Genomic DNA, 16828 nt, shown 5'->3' with positions numbered 1-16828 from the left:
AGTGAGTCACAGAATCGCAAAAAAAAATCAACGGAGCTTGCCGGAAGGGCACGAGAACGCAGTGCCGGAAGTTAAACCTCGGAAGGTTGCTCCGCAGAATGACGCCCGACTCACCGCAGGAAGCGTGGGCGAGTGGTGCTCTGCAAAATGGGCTCGGCGGCAGCCGAGCTGCGCAGGAGCGTTCCGCGCGTGCGGGCGCCGGCAGCCACGTGGGCCGGGGCAGGTTTCCGGTGCCGGGTGCAGCGGGCGCCGTGGGATCTCGAGCAGCTGGAGGGGTGAGAGGGGTTCGGGTTCGAAGAGGACTGCGAGCAGTGCGTGGCCGGGGATGGGGGAGGTGAAGAGGGCGGATGGGTTGCGCTGTGAGAGGTGGATCGGGTGTGGGGGACACCTGTCATCGCACGTCCCCCCACGTGGACTCGCCTTTGTCCGCGGCTGCCGTTCCCATCAGGCCGCCAGGATGGGGATTGTGCCCTGTTTGTCGCTGTCCGGTGCAGGGCTGGGCACGCAGGTGGCGCTCAGTGAGTGCGTGCTTAGTGAATGACAGGCGTGGTGCCACGGTGGGTGTGGAGGGCCCTCTATAGGGACCGTTCCTGGCTCCTTAGCCCCGTCTTCTCCTGGGGAATCCATGCTAGTTTCCAGCTGTCATCGGGAGTTCTCCGCCAGACCTGGGTCTTTCTCTCTTTCTCTTGGAAGGGCAGGGTCATTACCGTTTCAGACACTGTTGTGTTGCTCTTATTGAATTCTGGGCCCTGTGGCTTGGTACCAAGGACAGACACAGGAGTAAACCATTCCTGTTCAGTGGTCTCCCCTTACCCACGGTTTCGCTTTCCGAGGTTTCAGTTACTCGCGGTGAACCTCTATCGGGAAATATTAAATGGAAAATTCCAGAAACAGATAATTCATAAGTTTTAAATTGCCCGCCGTTTTAAGTAGCGTGGTGAAATCTCGCGCTGTCCTGCCCGGGATGTGGATCATTCTTTTGTCCAGCGGATCCACGCTGTAATATGCTACCCGGTTAGTCACTTAGTAGCCCTCTGGGTTATCAGATCGACTGAGGCAGTATCGGGTGCTTGAGTTCAAGTAACCCTTATTTTACTTAATGATGGCCCCAAAGCGCAAGAATAGCGATGTTGGCAGTTCGAATATTCCAAAGAGAAGCCGTAAAGTGCTTCCTTTAAGTGAAAAGGTGAACGTTCTCGACTTAATAAGGAAAGAAAAAAAATCGTATGCTGAGGTGGCTAAGATCTACGGTAAGAATGAATCTTCCATCCGTGAAATTGTGAAGAAGGAAAAAGAAATTCGTGCTAGTTTTGCTGTCGCACCTCTAACTGCAAAAGTTACGGCCACAGTGCGGGATAAGTGCTTAGTTAAGATGGAAAAGGCATTAAGTTTGTGGGTGGAAGACATGAACAGAAAATGCGTTCCGCTTGCTGGCAACATGTTGCGCCAGAAAGCACTGAATCTATATGAAGACTTCAGCAAGGGATCCCGTGAAACGAGTGACACCAAGACATTTACTGCAAGTAAGGGATGGTTACACAGATTCAGGAATAGGTTTGGACTGAGAAATATAAAAAGTACTGGAGAGGCTGTGCCTGCCGCCGAAGAAGCTGCTGCCACATTTCCGGCAGAGTTGAAGAAGTTGATTAAGGAGAAAGGATACCAGCCAAAGCAAGTCTTGGATTGCGATGAAACCGGGCTCTTCTGTACAGTACAGTACGATAAAATGTTTAGAGAGAGACACACACAGCCACGTAGCTTTTATTACAATATATCGTTATCATTGTTCCATTTTCTTACTAGTTATTGTTGTTAATCTCTTACCATGTGTAATTTATTAGTTAAACTTTATCATAACTATGTATACATAGGAAAAAGCATAGTATATATAGGCATACCTCGTTTTATTGCACTTCGCTTTATTTATGTTTTTTTTACAAGACCCTCCACGAGCAAAAAGATTACAACTCACTGAAGGCTCCGATGGTGGTTAGCATGTTTTGGCAAGAAAACGTTGTTTTATTAGACAATGTTATTGCCTACTTAATAGACTACAGTGTAGTGTAAACATAACTTTTATTTGCACTGGGAAACCAAAAAATTCATGTGACTCGCTTTATTGCAAGGTTAGCTTTATTGCAGTGGCTTAGAGCCAAACCTGCACTGTCTCCGAGGTCTGCCTGTATAGTGTTTGGTGCTGTCCTCGCTTTCAGGCATCCACTGCGGGGTCTTGGAACGTATGCAGATAAGGGGAGACTGCTTTATACAGGCCGCAGACCAGGGGGGAGACAGACACACAAACAGAAAATTCTAATATACCCTTAAGGTGCGGTAATAAGAGGTTAACAACTACAGTCCAGGCAGGTGGAGCCAGGCGCCGGTGCTGCTGTCCACACCGGGGATTGATTGTCTTTCAAGGTGCGGGCCTCCTCCTTTCTCATCTTGAGACAAAGCAGGTTGGGAACCAGACTTCTTTGTAAAAGGAAAGGTCTGGAATAGTTGCTCTCTAGGCTTCCTTCCATCACGATGTCCCATATCAGATGTTATTAAGGGCTCTAGTTCTCCCACAATCCTCCATTTATTAGTTAGTCACACTATTTATTACGCCTTATGCTGTAGCATAAATTTCACAGGGCTGGGAAATAGGGATTTTGGTCCTCATTCTGGTGTTCTAGATCTGTTTCCTTGTTTGTGAAAGGAAGGGGAAGTCATCTCTAAAACCCCTTCTAGTTCTAATACCATGACTGGCAGTAGATCAAATTGTATTTCATACTGCCTTGTCCCAGATGTAGCTTTCACATTAGCAGCGTAGTTTTCCTCATCTTGATAACTGAGAAAGATAGTCTTTTTTCTTTTTCTTTCTTTCTTTTTTTTTTTGGTGAAGAAGACTGGCCCTGAGCAAACATCTCTGGCCAATCTTCCTCTTTTTGCCTGAGGAAGGTTGTCACTTAGCTAACATTGGTGGCAGTCTTCCTTTATTATGTATGTGGGACACCACCACGGCATGGCTTGGTGAGCAGTGCATGGGTCCACACCTGGGATCTGAACCCACAACCCCCTGGGCTGCCAAAGCGGAGCGTGTGGACTTAATCACTACACCACCAGGCCGGCCCCAATAGTGTCTCTTTTTTTTTTTTTTAACATTCCATACCTTAGTTCTGCCACAGTATTGGGTATACAGCAGATGCTTAATAGAAGCTTATTGAATCAAATGGGATAGAAATTATAGCCCCTGCTCTTGGACCCCTCCCCACTCTGGGGTGTTAGCTCATCGATGAAGAGACTGAGGGCGGACTGGGTTTTTCCTAGAGAGACCTCACACTGACGTGACAGACTTAAACCAGCTTTACGGGATAATCTGCTTGGGAAGGATCGTGGTGCAGGCAGGGTATTCAGTGCTGTTTCCTTCCCTCACCCGTCCGCCCGCAGGACCATGGCCCACAGCGAGCGCACCTTCATCGCCATCAAGCCTGACGGGGTCCAGCGCAGCCTGGTGGGCGAGATCATCAAGCGCTTCGAGCAGAAGGGCTTCCGGCTCGTCGCCATGAAGTTCATGCGCGTGAGTGGGCTCCGTTCCTCTTCCTGCTCTTCTGTAGTCGGGGGCATGTCGTGGGTCAGCCTCTCTCTTTCTCCCGCCCCTCCTTTTAGTCTTCTCCATGTAGGGTGGACACAAATGTCCTGAAACCTGGAAACTCCTCTGCAGCCTAGCGTCGTGGCCAAGTCTTGGAACAAACCAAGTTATCTAAGACTTTTGGGAACAGCCCGCCTTTCCCTTAGCAACCCCGGCCCGCGTGTTACTGCAGCGCTGCGATTTCTGACTCACAGCCCCAGGCGTGTTTGCGTTTCTGCTCTTGAACTTCCGGAGCAGATGATTTTAGAGAACTTCCTCCTTTTTTTTTTTTTTTGAGGAAGAGTAGCCCTGAGCTAACATCTGCTGCCAATCCTCCTCTTTTTGCTGAGGAAGACTGGCCCTGAGCTAACATCCGTGCCCATCTGACTCTATATGTGGGACGCCTGCCACAGCATGGCTTGCCAACCCTGCCATGTCTGCACCTGGGATCTGAACCAGTGAACCCTGGGCCGTGGAAGCAGAACGTGCGCACTTAACCACTGTGCCACTGGGCTGGCTCCCTTTCTTCTTTTTGAGGCAGCTTATTTTTTTAGCAAGAAAACTCTTTCCATCCTTAGTTATCACCCGTTTAGTGTCTGGCATATATTAGGCACCATCGGGGCGCAGGGGGAAAGCTTGTTTTGCCCTTGGGGGAGGCCCATCTCAAAGAGCAGAGAGGAGACATCTGTAAAGCAATATTTCAAAAACTGCAAAGGATTGATTGGCCAAGAAGCCTTCTTTTTTTTTTTTTGAGGAAGATTAGCCCTGAGCTAACTACTGCCAATCCTCCTCTTTTTGCTGAAGAAGACTGGCCCTGAGCTCACATCCATGCCCATCTTCCTCTGCTTTATAGGTGGAACAACGCCACAGCATGGCTTGACAAGTGGTACATAGGTCCACACCTGGATCCAAACCAGTGAAGCCCAGGGCGCTGTAGTGGAACGTATGAACTTAACCACTGTGCCACCGGGCTGGCCCCAACCCGAGTGCAGTTTAAATTGTTTGATTTACAATTTAGTTCCTGTGTGATGTTTTAGAAAAACCTCCTTAATATAAGAGAGAGTCGACTGGTGTTACCGCTGAGGGGAGAGTGATGGATTGATTAGAGCAGAGTGTTGGACAAGCACTGCTGTCCAGAGTGTTTGCATGTTAGATTAGGTTTTGAAGGTAAAGTGAAATGAAAGTATTATTGATCAGGCATTTACCATGTACTGGGCACACATATTTTCTCATCCAGCCTTCATAACAGTGCAGAGAGGTGCTTAATCCTCTTCCCGTGGTTGTCAGTGGGGAGGAACCTGAGGCTTGGAGAGGTTAAGTAGTGTGCCTGAAGGCACACAGTCATTGATGCCACTGGGATTTTCTTTTTTTGCTGAGGAAGATTTGCCCTGAGCTAAAATCTGTGCCAGTCTTGCTCTATTTTGTATGTGGGACACTGCCACAGAATGGCTGCCACCAAGTGGTGTAGGTCCACACCTGGGGACTAACTGGGGCTGCCAAAGCAGAGCATGCCCAACTTAACCACTAGGCCATGGGGCCGGCGCCTGCAACTGGGATTTTAACTCGAGTCTCTCTGACTCCTAAGTGCATACATTTTCTCCTCGATGCTGAGTTTCCTATCAAGGATGTGGGCTTGCTGAAGACTGGGAGGAGCGATAGCTGGCATGAGTCTACAGGGTTATTTACATCTGATGTGGAGGAGGGAGGCAAGAGAAAACTGGAGGCCCCCCGCACCCCAAAAAAGCCTGTGATTGGTTTTGCAGAGTAAAGACAATCAGAGCCAACTAATAGAATTAAAACAGGGACTGGCTCCGTGACGAAGTGGTTCAGTTCATGCGCTCTGCTTCAGCGGCCCAGGGTTTCACTGGTTCGGATCCTGGGTGCGGACATGGCACTGCTCATCAGGCTACGTTGAGGTGGCGTCCCACATGCCACAACCAGAAGGACCTACAGCTAGAATATACAACTATGTACTGGGGGGCTTTGGGGAGAAGAAGAAGGAGAAAAAAAAGATGGGCAACAGATGTTAGCTCAGGGCCAATCTTTAAAAGAAAAAAAAGAATGAAAAGAGTGTTCTGGTAAGGGAAGGCCAGGTCAGTGTGTGGGAGTCTACCAATGTGGGTCTTCCATGTGGATGGAAGCGGGGAGGTGGGTGGTTAACATGAGTGATCACATGGTTATCTGGGGGCTGAACGGTAGGACATTCTGGATTTGCTTTTTGGCGGCAAATCTCCACGTTTGTGGGTATCACTGACGTGTGCAACATGCCTCATAGAATGCGGTACCACAGAACTGGAAAACTAAGGGGCCTCATTAGACCCTTCACAACCGTGTGTGCAGTGGCACAGAGAGGACGCAGTGGCAACGAGTTGGAACTGCCAAGCAGATGGTTCGCGCTCTGGCTAACTTGATTCGTTCCTACATTCCCGCCTTACATTGTGAGAGCTTCTAATTCATTCTGCGGCAGAATGATTTACTGCTAGATGTCACGTGCTTTTGAGTGGTTTGCAGATCCCCGTGGGGATTGCATGATCGCCACACCGGGCCTTTGTCCTCCGAGCAGATGTGAAGCGTCCCTGAGAAATGGCCTGGCTCAGTCTGCTTCTCCTCGAATGCTGAGACCCCTTCCCTCATCTCCCGCTAACATTTTAGTTGAGGCTTGCTCTGGGAATGGAAATTCATCATGCTGTTAGTTTTCTTGTCTGCGATGAGGGGGCTGGATTCGAGTCTAGTGGTCTGTGGTTTATTCTGATCAGTCAAGGGGGGAAACTGGCACAAAGCTGAAACAGTTCTGGCCTCCTCACTGCCCCCTCTGCAAGTGTTGAGAAGGAATCGCTATAACGGACTCCACGAGCTGAGAGCTCATGTTTCAAACGGCAGGGCGGGGGAGTGGGAAGTCACTAGATTGCTGGTTCTTAGATAGTCTTAGGGCCAGTTCTCATTCTCTCTCCTGCGCTGTAGGCTTCTGAAGACCTCCTCAAGGAACACTACAACGACCTGAAGGACCGTCCATTCTTTGCCGGGCTGGTGAAATACATGCACTCGGGGCCAGTGGTTGTCATGGTGAGTGTGCATGTGTGGGAAGTCACTGTGAATGGCTCAGTTGGGAGTGAAGGGTGGCTGTTGTGATTCCTGCTTCTCATGCCGGGTCCTCATGGATGCGGAGCAAGCTGGGGCTGGGAGGGTTAGACAGTTAGGATGTGTCAGCTCGCTGACACACCAAAGACAGGATGAACTGAAGACTCACGGCTGGGAGAGGTCAGGAGGGGTTTGCCCTATTGGAAGCTCCCGGAGTGGGGGGAGATGGTCTCGTGTTACCACAGTAATTCTTCTCCAAGTGTGTATAGGTTGTCATCTTTGTGCCAGGCTCTTTTCCAGGCACTGGGGATACAATCGTGAATGAGAGACTAACAGGTACCTGTTTTTGTAGCTTTCCTTGCCTACACATTTTGAAAGGGGAGGATGGGCAGATAATAAAGAAACCAAAAAATATATGTATCAGCTATTGATTAGTGATAGGCACAGAAATGAAATAGGATGATGTGATAGCAAGTGATCACTTTAGATTGGCTGGTCAAGGAGCATGATTTTCAAGCTGAGATCTGAATGAGAAGAAAGGCAGCTCTGCACAAATTCACAGTAAAGAGCCTTCTCAACTAAGAAAACAGCATGTGCAAAGGCCCCGGGGTGTGGACTTTTTGAAGTACAGAAAGAAGGTTGACGTGTCTGAAGCCTGGTGGGTGGAAGAGAAGGTTGAATGAGATAAGTTAAGAGGCACAGGTGGGGCCAGTTCATGTTGGACTATTTTGGCCATGGACTTCATGAGTCCTGGGCAGTTATGGGAGGTTTCACACTTGGCATTTTAAAAAGGCTACTCTGGCTGCTGTGTATTGTGCATTGTAGGGGCTGGCCGGGTGGCACAGCAGTTAAGTGAGCACGTTCTGCTTCGGCAGCCTGGGGTTTGCCGGTTCGGGTCCTAGGTTCAGACATGGCACCGCTTGGCAAGCCATGCTGTGGTAGGCGTCCCACATATAAAGTAGAAGAAAATGGGCACAGATTTGTGCTCAGGGCCAGTCTTCCTTAGCAAAAAGAGGAGGATTGGCAGCAGATGTTAGCTCAGGGCTAATCTTCCTCAAGGGGAAAAAACAAAAAGAATGGATTGTAGAAAGGCAAGAGTGGGATCAGGGAGACCAACATTCCCAGTGTGGGAACAAGTGGATACTCTGTCAGTATTTGCCCAATGAATGAAGGTCATTTTAAGGGAGCTTTTTCTTTTTTTAAATTAAGAGTTTTCGGGTTTTCTGCTGAGACTTCTTTTCTTCCTTGACCATGTCTTCTTTTGTCCTTTGAGGTCTGGGAGGGGCTGAATGTTGTGAAGACAGGCCGAGTGATGCTCGGGGAGACCAACCCTGCGGACTCCAAGCCTGGGACCATCCGTGGGGATTTTTGCATCCAAGTTGGCAGGTGGGAGTTGGTGCTTTTTACCCTTTCCCATGATCCAAGTTAGAATTCGAGTTCCTGAGGATGGACATGAGACCATATGCAGATCAATTTTTAACCAGAGTTCATAGTATTTCTCCCTCTGAAGTTGGTGTTCGGCTTCACGGGCTCTTCGCCTTTGGTTGTCAACATTGCTGTGGTTGTGTCTCTTGAGAGGGTGGACAATAAAAAACTCTGGTACAACACGCTCTCCTGGCCAGCGTCCTTCCAGAGGGCTTTCACTGCTTGCATCAGTGTTCCTGGGAGGGCTGGCTGTGGGGAGGGTGTCTTCATCCTTATGTTAACTGCAGTCCTGGTTTCTTTCTTCTGACCCAGACTGATGTACGTGGAGCTCTGGCTTTTTCTGCTGCGGCCGCTGTAGGCTTTCTGGCACTGGGAGTGAGGGGAGCTTCTGGGTGGTTTAATCCTTCTGGTCTTGGTCACACGGCCATCTCTTTCCCCATCCAGGAACATCATCCATGGCAGTGATTCCGTGGAGAGCGCAGAGAAGGAGATCGCCTTGTGGTTTCAGCCTGAGGAACTGGTCGATTACAAGAGCTGTGCTCAGAGCTGGATCTACGAGTGACGCGGCCGCAGACCGCGGTGCTTTCCCACTCCCTCGCCTCCCCTCCCACAGGCAGGGGCCAGGCTACAGCGAGTCTAGTTATTTCTGAGAACTTCCTTGTAATCTGGAGGGAAACTCTTGGAGCTGTGAGGGCTCCCTGTACAGTGTTACGTGCTACCATCAGATTAAAATGTTGCATCCCGTAGTTACTTTGTCTGGCTGTATTGCTTTGTATTCTTTTTGACTTTTTCGTGTGCTCTGGCTAACCTGAGCTAATAGAGAGAATAAATACTATAGAAATTATTTATATTGGCCTGAGAGATCACACACACACACACACACACACACACACACACATGTTCTTTGCCTGTTCCTCTCTTGCCCCCTGCATCCCGTCCACTCTTGGCACAGCCAGTCACCAGGCATCTGTCGAGGAGCTGCTAGGTGGCCAAGACTGTACTGGATGCAGAGAATTCACTAGAAATAAAAGATATCCTTCCTGCTCTTGAGAAGCTCTCAGGGACTCAGTTGTAACTACTCCAAAACAGAAGAGCTATGCCGAGAGTGGGCCTGGGTCCCTGGGATGACCTCAAAAGAAGATACAGAAATCTTGTAAGTAGCTTTGATTTGTTAGGATCTTGATTTGGTTGCTTCAAATGTCATGTGTACAAGATGGAAATCCACTTGTCTTTTATTTGAAAGTCCAAGCTAAAGATCTTCGGTACAGCACCGTGATTACAGTTAACAATCCTGTACTGTATACTTGAAATTTGCTGAGGGGGTAGATCTTAGGTGTTCTCACCATGTGCACACACACGCACACAGGAAAGAAAATGGTAACTGTTAAGTGATGGATATGTTAATTAGCTTGATTGTGGTGGTCATTTCACAATGTATATGTATATCAACACATCAAGTTGTACACCTTAAACACATACAAATTTTGTCAATTATATCCCAATAAAACTGAAAAAAAAAAAGTCCAAGCTGGTAAGTAGGGGTGGTGATAGTAGGGCTCATCCTTGGGGTTGTCCAGGGACTCAGTTCCCTCTACCCACTGCAAAACCCGTTACCACCCCTATGCCCTCCAGCAAGTTGAGGAGGCAAGTGGAAAGAGTGTCCCTTACTTTTAAGGGCACAACTCTGAATTTACCACCTTCACTTCCCCTTGCATCTCACCAGCCAGAACTTAGTCCTGTGGCTGTATCTGGTGACAAGAAAAACAACAGGGACCAGCCTCGGGGTGTAGTGGTTAAGTCCATGCACTCTGCTTTGGTGGCCTGGGTTTATGCCTTCCATCCTGGGCATGGACCTACAAGACTTGTCAGCCACACTGTGGTGGGCACCCACATACAAAAGAGAGGAAGACTGGCAGAGATGTTAGCTCAGGGCTAGTCTTCCTCAGCCAAAAAAAAAAAAAAAAAAAAAGAAACCACCACAACTGGAAAATGTTATCTTTATTTGGGTAACTTTGTACCCAGATAAAACTCAGGAGTTCTAATATGAGAAGGAAGAAAGTGGGGATAGATAGTGGGACAACTACTGATTTTTGCCACAAACTAGCAGGTTTTCTTTCTTGGTACTTTCCCTGTTCACCTGGGTTTGGTAGAGGCAACTGAGGGGAAGTGATTTCTCAGGAGGAGGCAGAGGAGGTCAGTTGGGATGGGGTTATTGTCTTTTTCCCCAGCTTTATTGAGGTCTAATTGACAAAACTGTAAGCTATGTAATGTGTGCGATGTGATGACTACATGGTGAAAGGATTCCCTCCATTGGGGGCTCCCTTGTTTTCAGCAGTGAAGGGCTCGATGAGTTTCTGTCTCACACAGAGGTGGTTTGCTTTGGCGGGTGAGAGTACCAGGACTTCTGGGGAATGAATACGTGTGTCAGGAGGCAGGGCGGGCTATACCTTCCCCAATGACAGTCTTTCCGGAAGGAAAGGAGAGGTGCAGGGCCCAGGGCTGGAACTGACGGCACTGCCAGGAGGCAAACAGCTCTCCACAGAAATGTCCAGTGAAATCCCCAGATTCCTTTCCACACTCGACGCTTGGTAACTGAAAATGAAGCCCAAATAAGAGTGTGCTTCAGACTGAGGCCAAAGGCAACACCGGGTGTTCCTGCTCCAGAACGAGGACTGCCAACGTGCTGTGGTTTAATGCTCAGCAACTAGAAGTCTGCAAAGCCAACGAGGTGTAACAGAGGCCTGGGTTGTCAGGACCAGGAGGCTGATGACACGTGGTTCCCGCGGCCGGCTCACCGTCCTGAAGAGAGACAGACACAGGGGCTCTGACCCTCCCCGAGATAAGCACTGATGGGCAGGGGTCAGTAAGTGCTGAGGGAGGGGCTCGCTGACTGCCCTGGGGAAGCTGGACACCACCAAACCGTGGGAGTGGAGGTGGGAATTGTCTGCAAACGGATGACAGGCCTGATTTGTCTGAGAGGATCTAGAATCTCGTCAAGGGTGTGTCTCAGACCGAACTGGATAATCTGACCTGACCACAGCCCTGCTGGGTGGGGAGGCCGGCAGGGAGGGAGCAGGCGCACTGCGGACAGCTTGGGGCAGCTCGCTCAGGCATCGCAACGCCGGAATGCCCTCCTCCAGGGAGCGGGGAGTCCTCAAAGCGGGACGGGGGTCCGACAGGGGTGGGAGGGGGCTCCGTGCAGGCAGAGGGGAGGTGGAGGCTCCTGCGGAGGCTACCAGTTTGAATGAGGGAGGTTGAACCAGGACTCGGGCAGAGGGGAGGGAAAAGGAAAACGATTTCCTCGGTGGAAGGATCAGGACTTCTGGGCGCAGGAAGAAGAAAGCTTAACTCTGGGTGCTCGGGTGGCTGGGGAAAGCAGGTCGTACTGACCGGGGAGAAGAACTCAAGAGCAAGAGCAGGTTTTCGTGCGCGCGCGCGTGCGGCGGGTGGCACTGAAGGGAGGAGGTGGGTTCGGACGTGCGCAGTCTTACTGGCGAGACCGGTAGGAGACAGGCGAGGAGGAGCAGAAATCACTTCCTGCCCCCGGAGCCGCGCCCGCTCAGTGCAAAGCCGGGGCGTGGACAGCGTGCTCCGGCCGCGTCGGCCCCGCGGGTTGGGCGGCAGGCCCTCCGGGGTGTGGCCGCCGCGCGCCCCTCCTCCGCCGCGGCCTCGCCTCCGGTGGTCGCCCGGCTCCCGGCTCCTGCTCCGGCTCCGGCTTCAGCTCTGCAGCGCGCTTGCACCGCCCCGCCAGCTCTCGGTAGGGGTGGGACCCTGCCCTCTCCCCCCCGGGGCCCTCACCCCGCGCCGCGTCGGCGGATTCCCCGCCCGCAGCCGCCCCCCGCCCCCCGAGGTCCCTGAGCTCTGCGCTGGCCCGGGAGCCCTGTCGCGTCCCCCTGCGGGCGTCCGGGGACTGCCGAGGGGCGGCGGCCCCAGGCCGGCAGGGCGGAGGCGCTCGGGAAGCCACGTGTCCCTGCGGCGGGCGGAGGGGGAGGCGGGGCGGGCGCGGCCGCGGGGGGTGGGGAGGGGCCCACGTGGTCTCGCGGCCGGGGGTCCCGGACCCCGCACAGCCCGGGTTGCTGCGGCCCCTGACTCGACTTCCCGCCCGCAGGACCATGGCCAACGTGGAGCGCACCTTCATCGCCATCAAGCCGGATGGTGTGCAGCGCAGCCTGGTGGGCGAGATCATCAAGCGCTTCGAGCAGAAGGGATTCCGCCTCGTGGCAATGAAGTTACTCCAGGTGACGCGCCCTCTCTCCCCGGCCCCCTCAGTAGCAGGGTCGCGGGTGTTTTTCCTTCCCGGCAGGGGCTCGTCGCGTCTCTTTTCCGAGTCGGGGTCCCACTTTGCTGATGTCGCCCCCGCGAGAATCCCTTTGGCCTTTGCCCTCTCCCCTGAGCCCTCTGGCCCAGTGACCCTCTCCCGAGGCCCGGGGGACAGACGCCCTTGGGAAGGTTAAGCGGAGGTAACGTGACTCCTGCTCGGGGCTGGCTTCCTTCCCGTGGCTGCGGCCCGTGGGCTGCCGCCTGCCCCGGCGTCGCAGCGGGGCAGCAGGGAGTGAGGAGAGCCTGCTCCCCGGCCCCCTTCCCCTGCCCCATGCGGGGCTCCTTGTGCCGAATGGAGGCCTGGAGTCCTTTGTGCGTGAGCTTGCAGCTCTGAGATGACTGAGGATTTCGGTGGGGTGACCCTTCCTCTGCCGACTCTCTGGCGGAGGGCAGTTACTGTATTTTCCACATTAAATTTGGGGCACAGATTTGGACCCCCAGGGATAAGTAAGTAAGTACGGACGGAAATTTTAATCAATCTCGTCAGTGAAGAGGAGAACGTTCTGGGTTAACATCTGAAGTGTTTAAAAGGGCATTGTGCATGGGCCAGAGGAGTTTGATATGACCTCTGTCTGGCATATTTATTTCCTTCAATTGCAGCCAACACTTAACTCCATAAATCTAGATTTTTCTTTTGAGGAAGGTCAGCCCTGAGCTAGCATCTGCCAATCCTCTTTTTGCTGAGGAAGACTGGCCATGAGCTAACATGCATGCCCATCTGCCTCTACTTTATATGTGGGACGCCTGCCACAGCATGGCTTGATGAGCGGTGCCGTGTCCGCACCAGGGATCCGAATTGCGGACCCCAGGATGCGAAAGCAGAACGGGCACACTTAACTGCTGCGCCACCGGCCGGCCCCCCTAAATCTAGATCTTCAAACCACCTACGTTTCAGGATTATGACCTCCATAAGTCACTGACATTCTCAGGGGTTCTTCATGATTAGAACAATCTTTCTGCTAAAATACCGTCAGTTTCGTGGTTTGGATGGCATTTTGTTTTATATGCACCTTAGGGATGTGGGCTAAAATACGGAACAGGGCTTTCGGAGGACCTACCCTGGTAATGGGGGTTCTGAGGTTGGGATGGAGGCATATCCCAGCCTTTCCAGTTTACTTCCTAACTGGCACCTCCTCTTCGATGCCAGGCCTCTGAGGACCTCCTGAAGCAGCACTACGTTGACCTGAAAGACCGCCCATTCTTCCCCGGGCTGGTGAAGTACATGCACTCTGGCCCCATCGTGGCCATGGTAAGTGCTTGTTGAAGGTAGGGATAAGTGTTTGTTCCTGCCGGTCCTGAATGGCAGATCCCATGCAATTCCTTTTCCTACTGTCAAGGTCTGGGAGGGGCTGAATGTGGTGAAGACAGGGCGAGTGATGCTCGGAGAGACCAATCCAGCAGATTCCAAGCCAGGCACCATTCGCGGGGACTTCTGCATTCAAGTTGGCAGGTAAGTCCTGAGCGGTGCCGATGACTCTTCCTCAAAGCCACTCAAATGGGGTATTAAAACAGACATTTTTGGCATATCCCAATTTTAGAAAAAATTTGAACTTTTAAATTAGGTGGTAATTATCATTGGATGAAAGCTTTCTTAAATAGTTACTTCCCTAGGCTGTTGCAAATTTTAACTAACGCGTTGCACAAGGGAGCTGCATGTGGTAGGTTCTGTGACACAACAGCAAGCGCAGAATGTGGGGAAAATAGGAGTTCTAGCCTCAGCTCTGCCCTTGGTGGCGCTACGTCCACGAGTGTGTCACTTAACCCTCTGGTTCCTTCACCTGTACAAGAACTTTACAGAGCTTTGAGATTCAAATGGAATAAAGGCATTGTCAATAAGCATGTCTTGGTTGGGCTTTGCAAATTATTCTAAGAAAATGCAGCAGAAATGGCCCTTGATAATGGATAGATCTCATCTAGTTCTGGGTTTGGTCTGGCTGTTCCTGTATTTTTTTCAAATTTGAGAAGGAATGTTTTGTGGCACAAATCTTGGGGTACAAGCACTATTTTGAAAACTTGGAAGCATAATAAAGGTCAACCAAGGAATACTTTTGAGCAAGTACTGCAGAGTTTTATACCTGCTTTTAAGAGGAAATACCCTGGGGGTAGTCTTCTGCTTCAAGTGGCATTTTGGCTCAAAAGGTCTGCAGTGGCTGTCCTTTGTTTTATCCATTAAACAGACTTTTGCACTTTAAAATGTAACTAGTAATTGTTCTCTTTCTTAGGAACATCATTCATGGCAGTGATTCAGTAAAAAGTGCTGAGAAAGAAATCAGCCTCTGGTTTAAGCCTGAAGAATTGGTTGACTACAAGTCTTGTGCTTTTGACTGGATCTATGAATGAGATGGGGAGGGCATCAGTGCCCTATGGCACCACTTGATGTGTCCCTGGACACAGCTCTTCATTCCACTCACTTGGAAGCAATAGGATTCATCTTTCTTTTCTAAAGCGTATTTACCAATAAAGCCTTTGGAAACTGGGTGCAGCCTCCTGTGCTTACTTGCTACTAAGCTGGAAGAAGTGACTTGGTTCCCTGGCTATCGTAGCATTATCCAGAACTAATTAATCCTACTTACTATGGAAGAACGATCTGATCCTTCTCAGCGCCTGAGTCTACTTCCAGACTCTAGGAGGGGAAGCAGTGAGGCTGAAGAGGACAAGTGTGGCGTTGGTTGTGCATCAAAGGAAACTAAAAATAATGAACATCATAAATATCCCAACTGCTTTAGCTGATGTAGAAATGTGCGTTTCTGTACAAAGAGTTTTGAAACTTGACGGAGTGAAACAGATTAGTGAAGGGGTCTAGATTTACATTTTTGTTGGGCAAGTTACGTATGAGGAAACAAGCCTGCAGACATCTGTAAAATGAGGGTAATACCACTGCAAGGCAGGGTTCAATGAGCTAACGGATATAAAACACTTAACCCTGGTCCACAGCTGGTACAGGCACTCCCCACAACCCTGCCCCCGCTTCCTACTCTCTTCCCTGGGATGAGAGTGTGCTCCCACCTGTTTCCTGGGCTAGAGGCAGTGCGTGGTTACAGAATTCATATTGCCTCCTTTTACGGTTAATTTTGCTGGGTTGGCAGTTGTAAAATGATGCCAAAGAGCACCTATCAATATGAATAATCTGTCACTATCACCCAGAGTCTGGCTTAAAAATCGGAGATTACTTAAAAATCGGAGATTACATAAACAGACTGACAGCCTGGTAGAAAAATGTGTCAGGAATTTAGTTTCAAGTCAGCAATTGACAAGAAATTTAACATTTTCTAAGTTTTTCAGTTTCACATTTAATCTCAGGTTTATGCTACATGCTTTCACTACATTAAGTAGAAGTAAGTTTGATTATCAGAATGACAGGTTGTGGAGCAGGCCTGGGGATTTGCATTTTAATGTGCCCCGGGGTGATCCTGTGCACACTGGATTAGCAGCAGCAGTTAAGTATGGGCTCGCTCTGTGCCAGGGCTGTTCTAAGAACATTACCCTCACGAATTCACGTAATCTTCACAACTCTTAGGAGGTTGGTATTAGTACTCCCATTTCACAACAGGTTACACACAGCCAGGTTACAGAGCTAACAAGGGAAGGAGTCACGTTCCAATGCAAGCAGTTCGCGTGACTCTATGCTCTTAGCCACGATGCTTTACTGCCTTTATACAGTTTTCCAAATGACATGAGAAAATCCTGAGTTTGGAGGGTTAAGAGAAGTCAAATTTGGAGCCGTGAGAGCTGAGAAGGATGCGAGTGTTATCACTTCCTCGGGGAGACATGAACGTGAAAGGGCAGACGATGGTGAGAGTGAAACTACTCCCTCTGGAGGAAGGTCGGGTCTTGGACCTAATCCTTTCCACCAGTGAGGTGTGTGGAAGTGCACAACTCACTCATTCAGAACCTTTTATGCTTTCAGTAAGACTTTGAACACATAGAAAATGCAATATTTAAAATGCATTACTTCTGACATAACTGTTTGTTGTTGATAGGCAAGTCCTATTTTGGCCTGCTTGTAAGGCTGGGAATTCTCAGTTTGTAAAAAGGAAGGAGGTTTTTTGTTTTTGTTTTTGTGAGGAAGATTGTCACTGAGCAAATATCTGTGCCAATCTTCCTCTTAAAGGGCAGAAATTAGGTTTTATTTTTGTTTCTCTTGGAATGCATTACATTTTTCCAAAGTGTGATGAAATTAACCCTTGAAGAAACCCGATCTATCTCATTACTATCTTATATCTGTAAAATTCTCTACAAACTGCTTTTACAGTAAAAGTTGAGTAAGTTTCCAAAGAATCAGCTGTTGGTAAAGAAGGGTGTCTTTGCATTCCCTCTTAAACAGGAAGAGCTAGCTAGGATAATTTATTTACATCCTACGGACTTTGCTGCTAAGGTTAACAGAGCTAAAAAAAA

General features: G+C 49.9%; 2 protein-coding genes across 7 annotated transcripts; both read left to right on the top strand.

Annotated features, from left to right (window-relative positions):
* The first annotated feature begins 80 nt into the window (after positions 1-80).
* Positions 81-8859, top strand: LOC106826468 (nucleoside diphosphate kinase A 1). 6 transcript variants are annotated; one of them, XM_014833816.3, is made up of 5 exons: positions 81-275; positions 3430-3559; positions 6572-6673; positions 7962-8074; positions 8558-8859. In XM_014833816.3, exons 1-5 carry the CDS (start codon positions 148-150, stop codon positions 8673-8675), a joined length of 591 nt encoding a protein of 196 aa, XP_014689302.2. In that variant the 5' UTR covers positions 81-147; the 3' UTR covers positions 8676-8859. The 6 variants fall into 6 exon arrangements, with proteins under 6 accessions (XP_014689302.2, XP_070339102.1, XP_070339098.1 ...); XM_070483001.1 differs by having other exon boundaries at positions 236-311; XM_070482997.1 differs by lacking the exon at positions 81-275 and adding an exon at positions 942-1716.
* A 2337-nt stretch (positions 8860-11196) lies between these two features.
* Positions 11197-14910, top strand: LOC106826470 (nucleoside diphosphate kinase B). Its single transcript, XM_044745212.2, has 5 exons — positions 11197-11870; positions 12222-12351; positions 13581-13682; positions 13771-13883; positions 14656-14910. The coding sequence occupies exons 2-5, from the start codon at positions 12226-12228 to the stop codon at positions 14771-14773; spliced, it is 459 nt and encodes a 152-aa protein (XP_044601147.1). The 5' UTR covers positions 11197-11870; positions 12222-12225; the 3' UTR covers positions 14774-14910.
* The last annotated feature ends 1918 nt before the right edge of the window (positions 14911-16828 follow it).

This window comes from Equus asinus, chromosome 13, assembly GCF_041296235.1.
Source record: "Equus asinus isolate D_3611 breed Donkey chromosome 13, EquAss-T2T_v2, whole genome shotgun sequence".
Classification (NCBI taxonomy): domain Eukaryota; kingdom Metazoa; phylum Chordata; class Mammalia; order Perissodactyla; family Equidae; genus Equus; species Equus asinus.
Note: the sequence above shows the minus strand (reverse complement) of the source record. Positions and strands in the feature narration are given on the sequence as shown.

Bases quoted from the DNA above. Each gene is read 5' to 3' on its own strand.
- LOC106826468 (XM_070482997.1), top strand. From the start codon at position 1,100: ATGATGGCCCCAAAGCGCAAGAATAGCGATGTTGGCAGTTCGAATATT. The intron at 1,717-3,429 runs GTACGATAAAAT...GTCCGCCCGCAG, and splicing joins GGGCTCTTCTGTACAGTACA to GACCATGGCCCACAGCGAGC. The intron at 8,075-8,557 runs GTGGGAGTTGGT...TTCCCCATCCAG, and splicing joins TTTTGCATCCAAGTTGGCAG to GAACATCATCCATGGCAGTG.
- LOC106826470 (XM_044745212.2), top strand. From the start codon at position 12,226: ATGGCCAACGTGGAGCGCACCTTCATCGCCATCAAGCCGGATGGTGTG. The intron at 12,352-13,580 runs GTGACGCGCCCT...CTTCGATGCCAG, and splicing joins TGGCAATGAAGTTACTCCAG to GCCTCTGAGGACCTCCTGAA. The intron at 13,884-14,655 runs GTAAGTCCTGAG...TCTCTTTCTTAG, and splicing joins TTCTGCATTCAAGTTGGCAG to GAACATCATTCATGGCAGTG.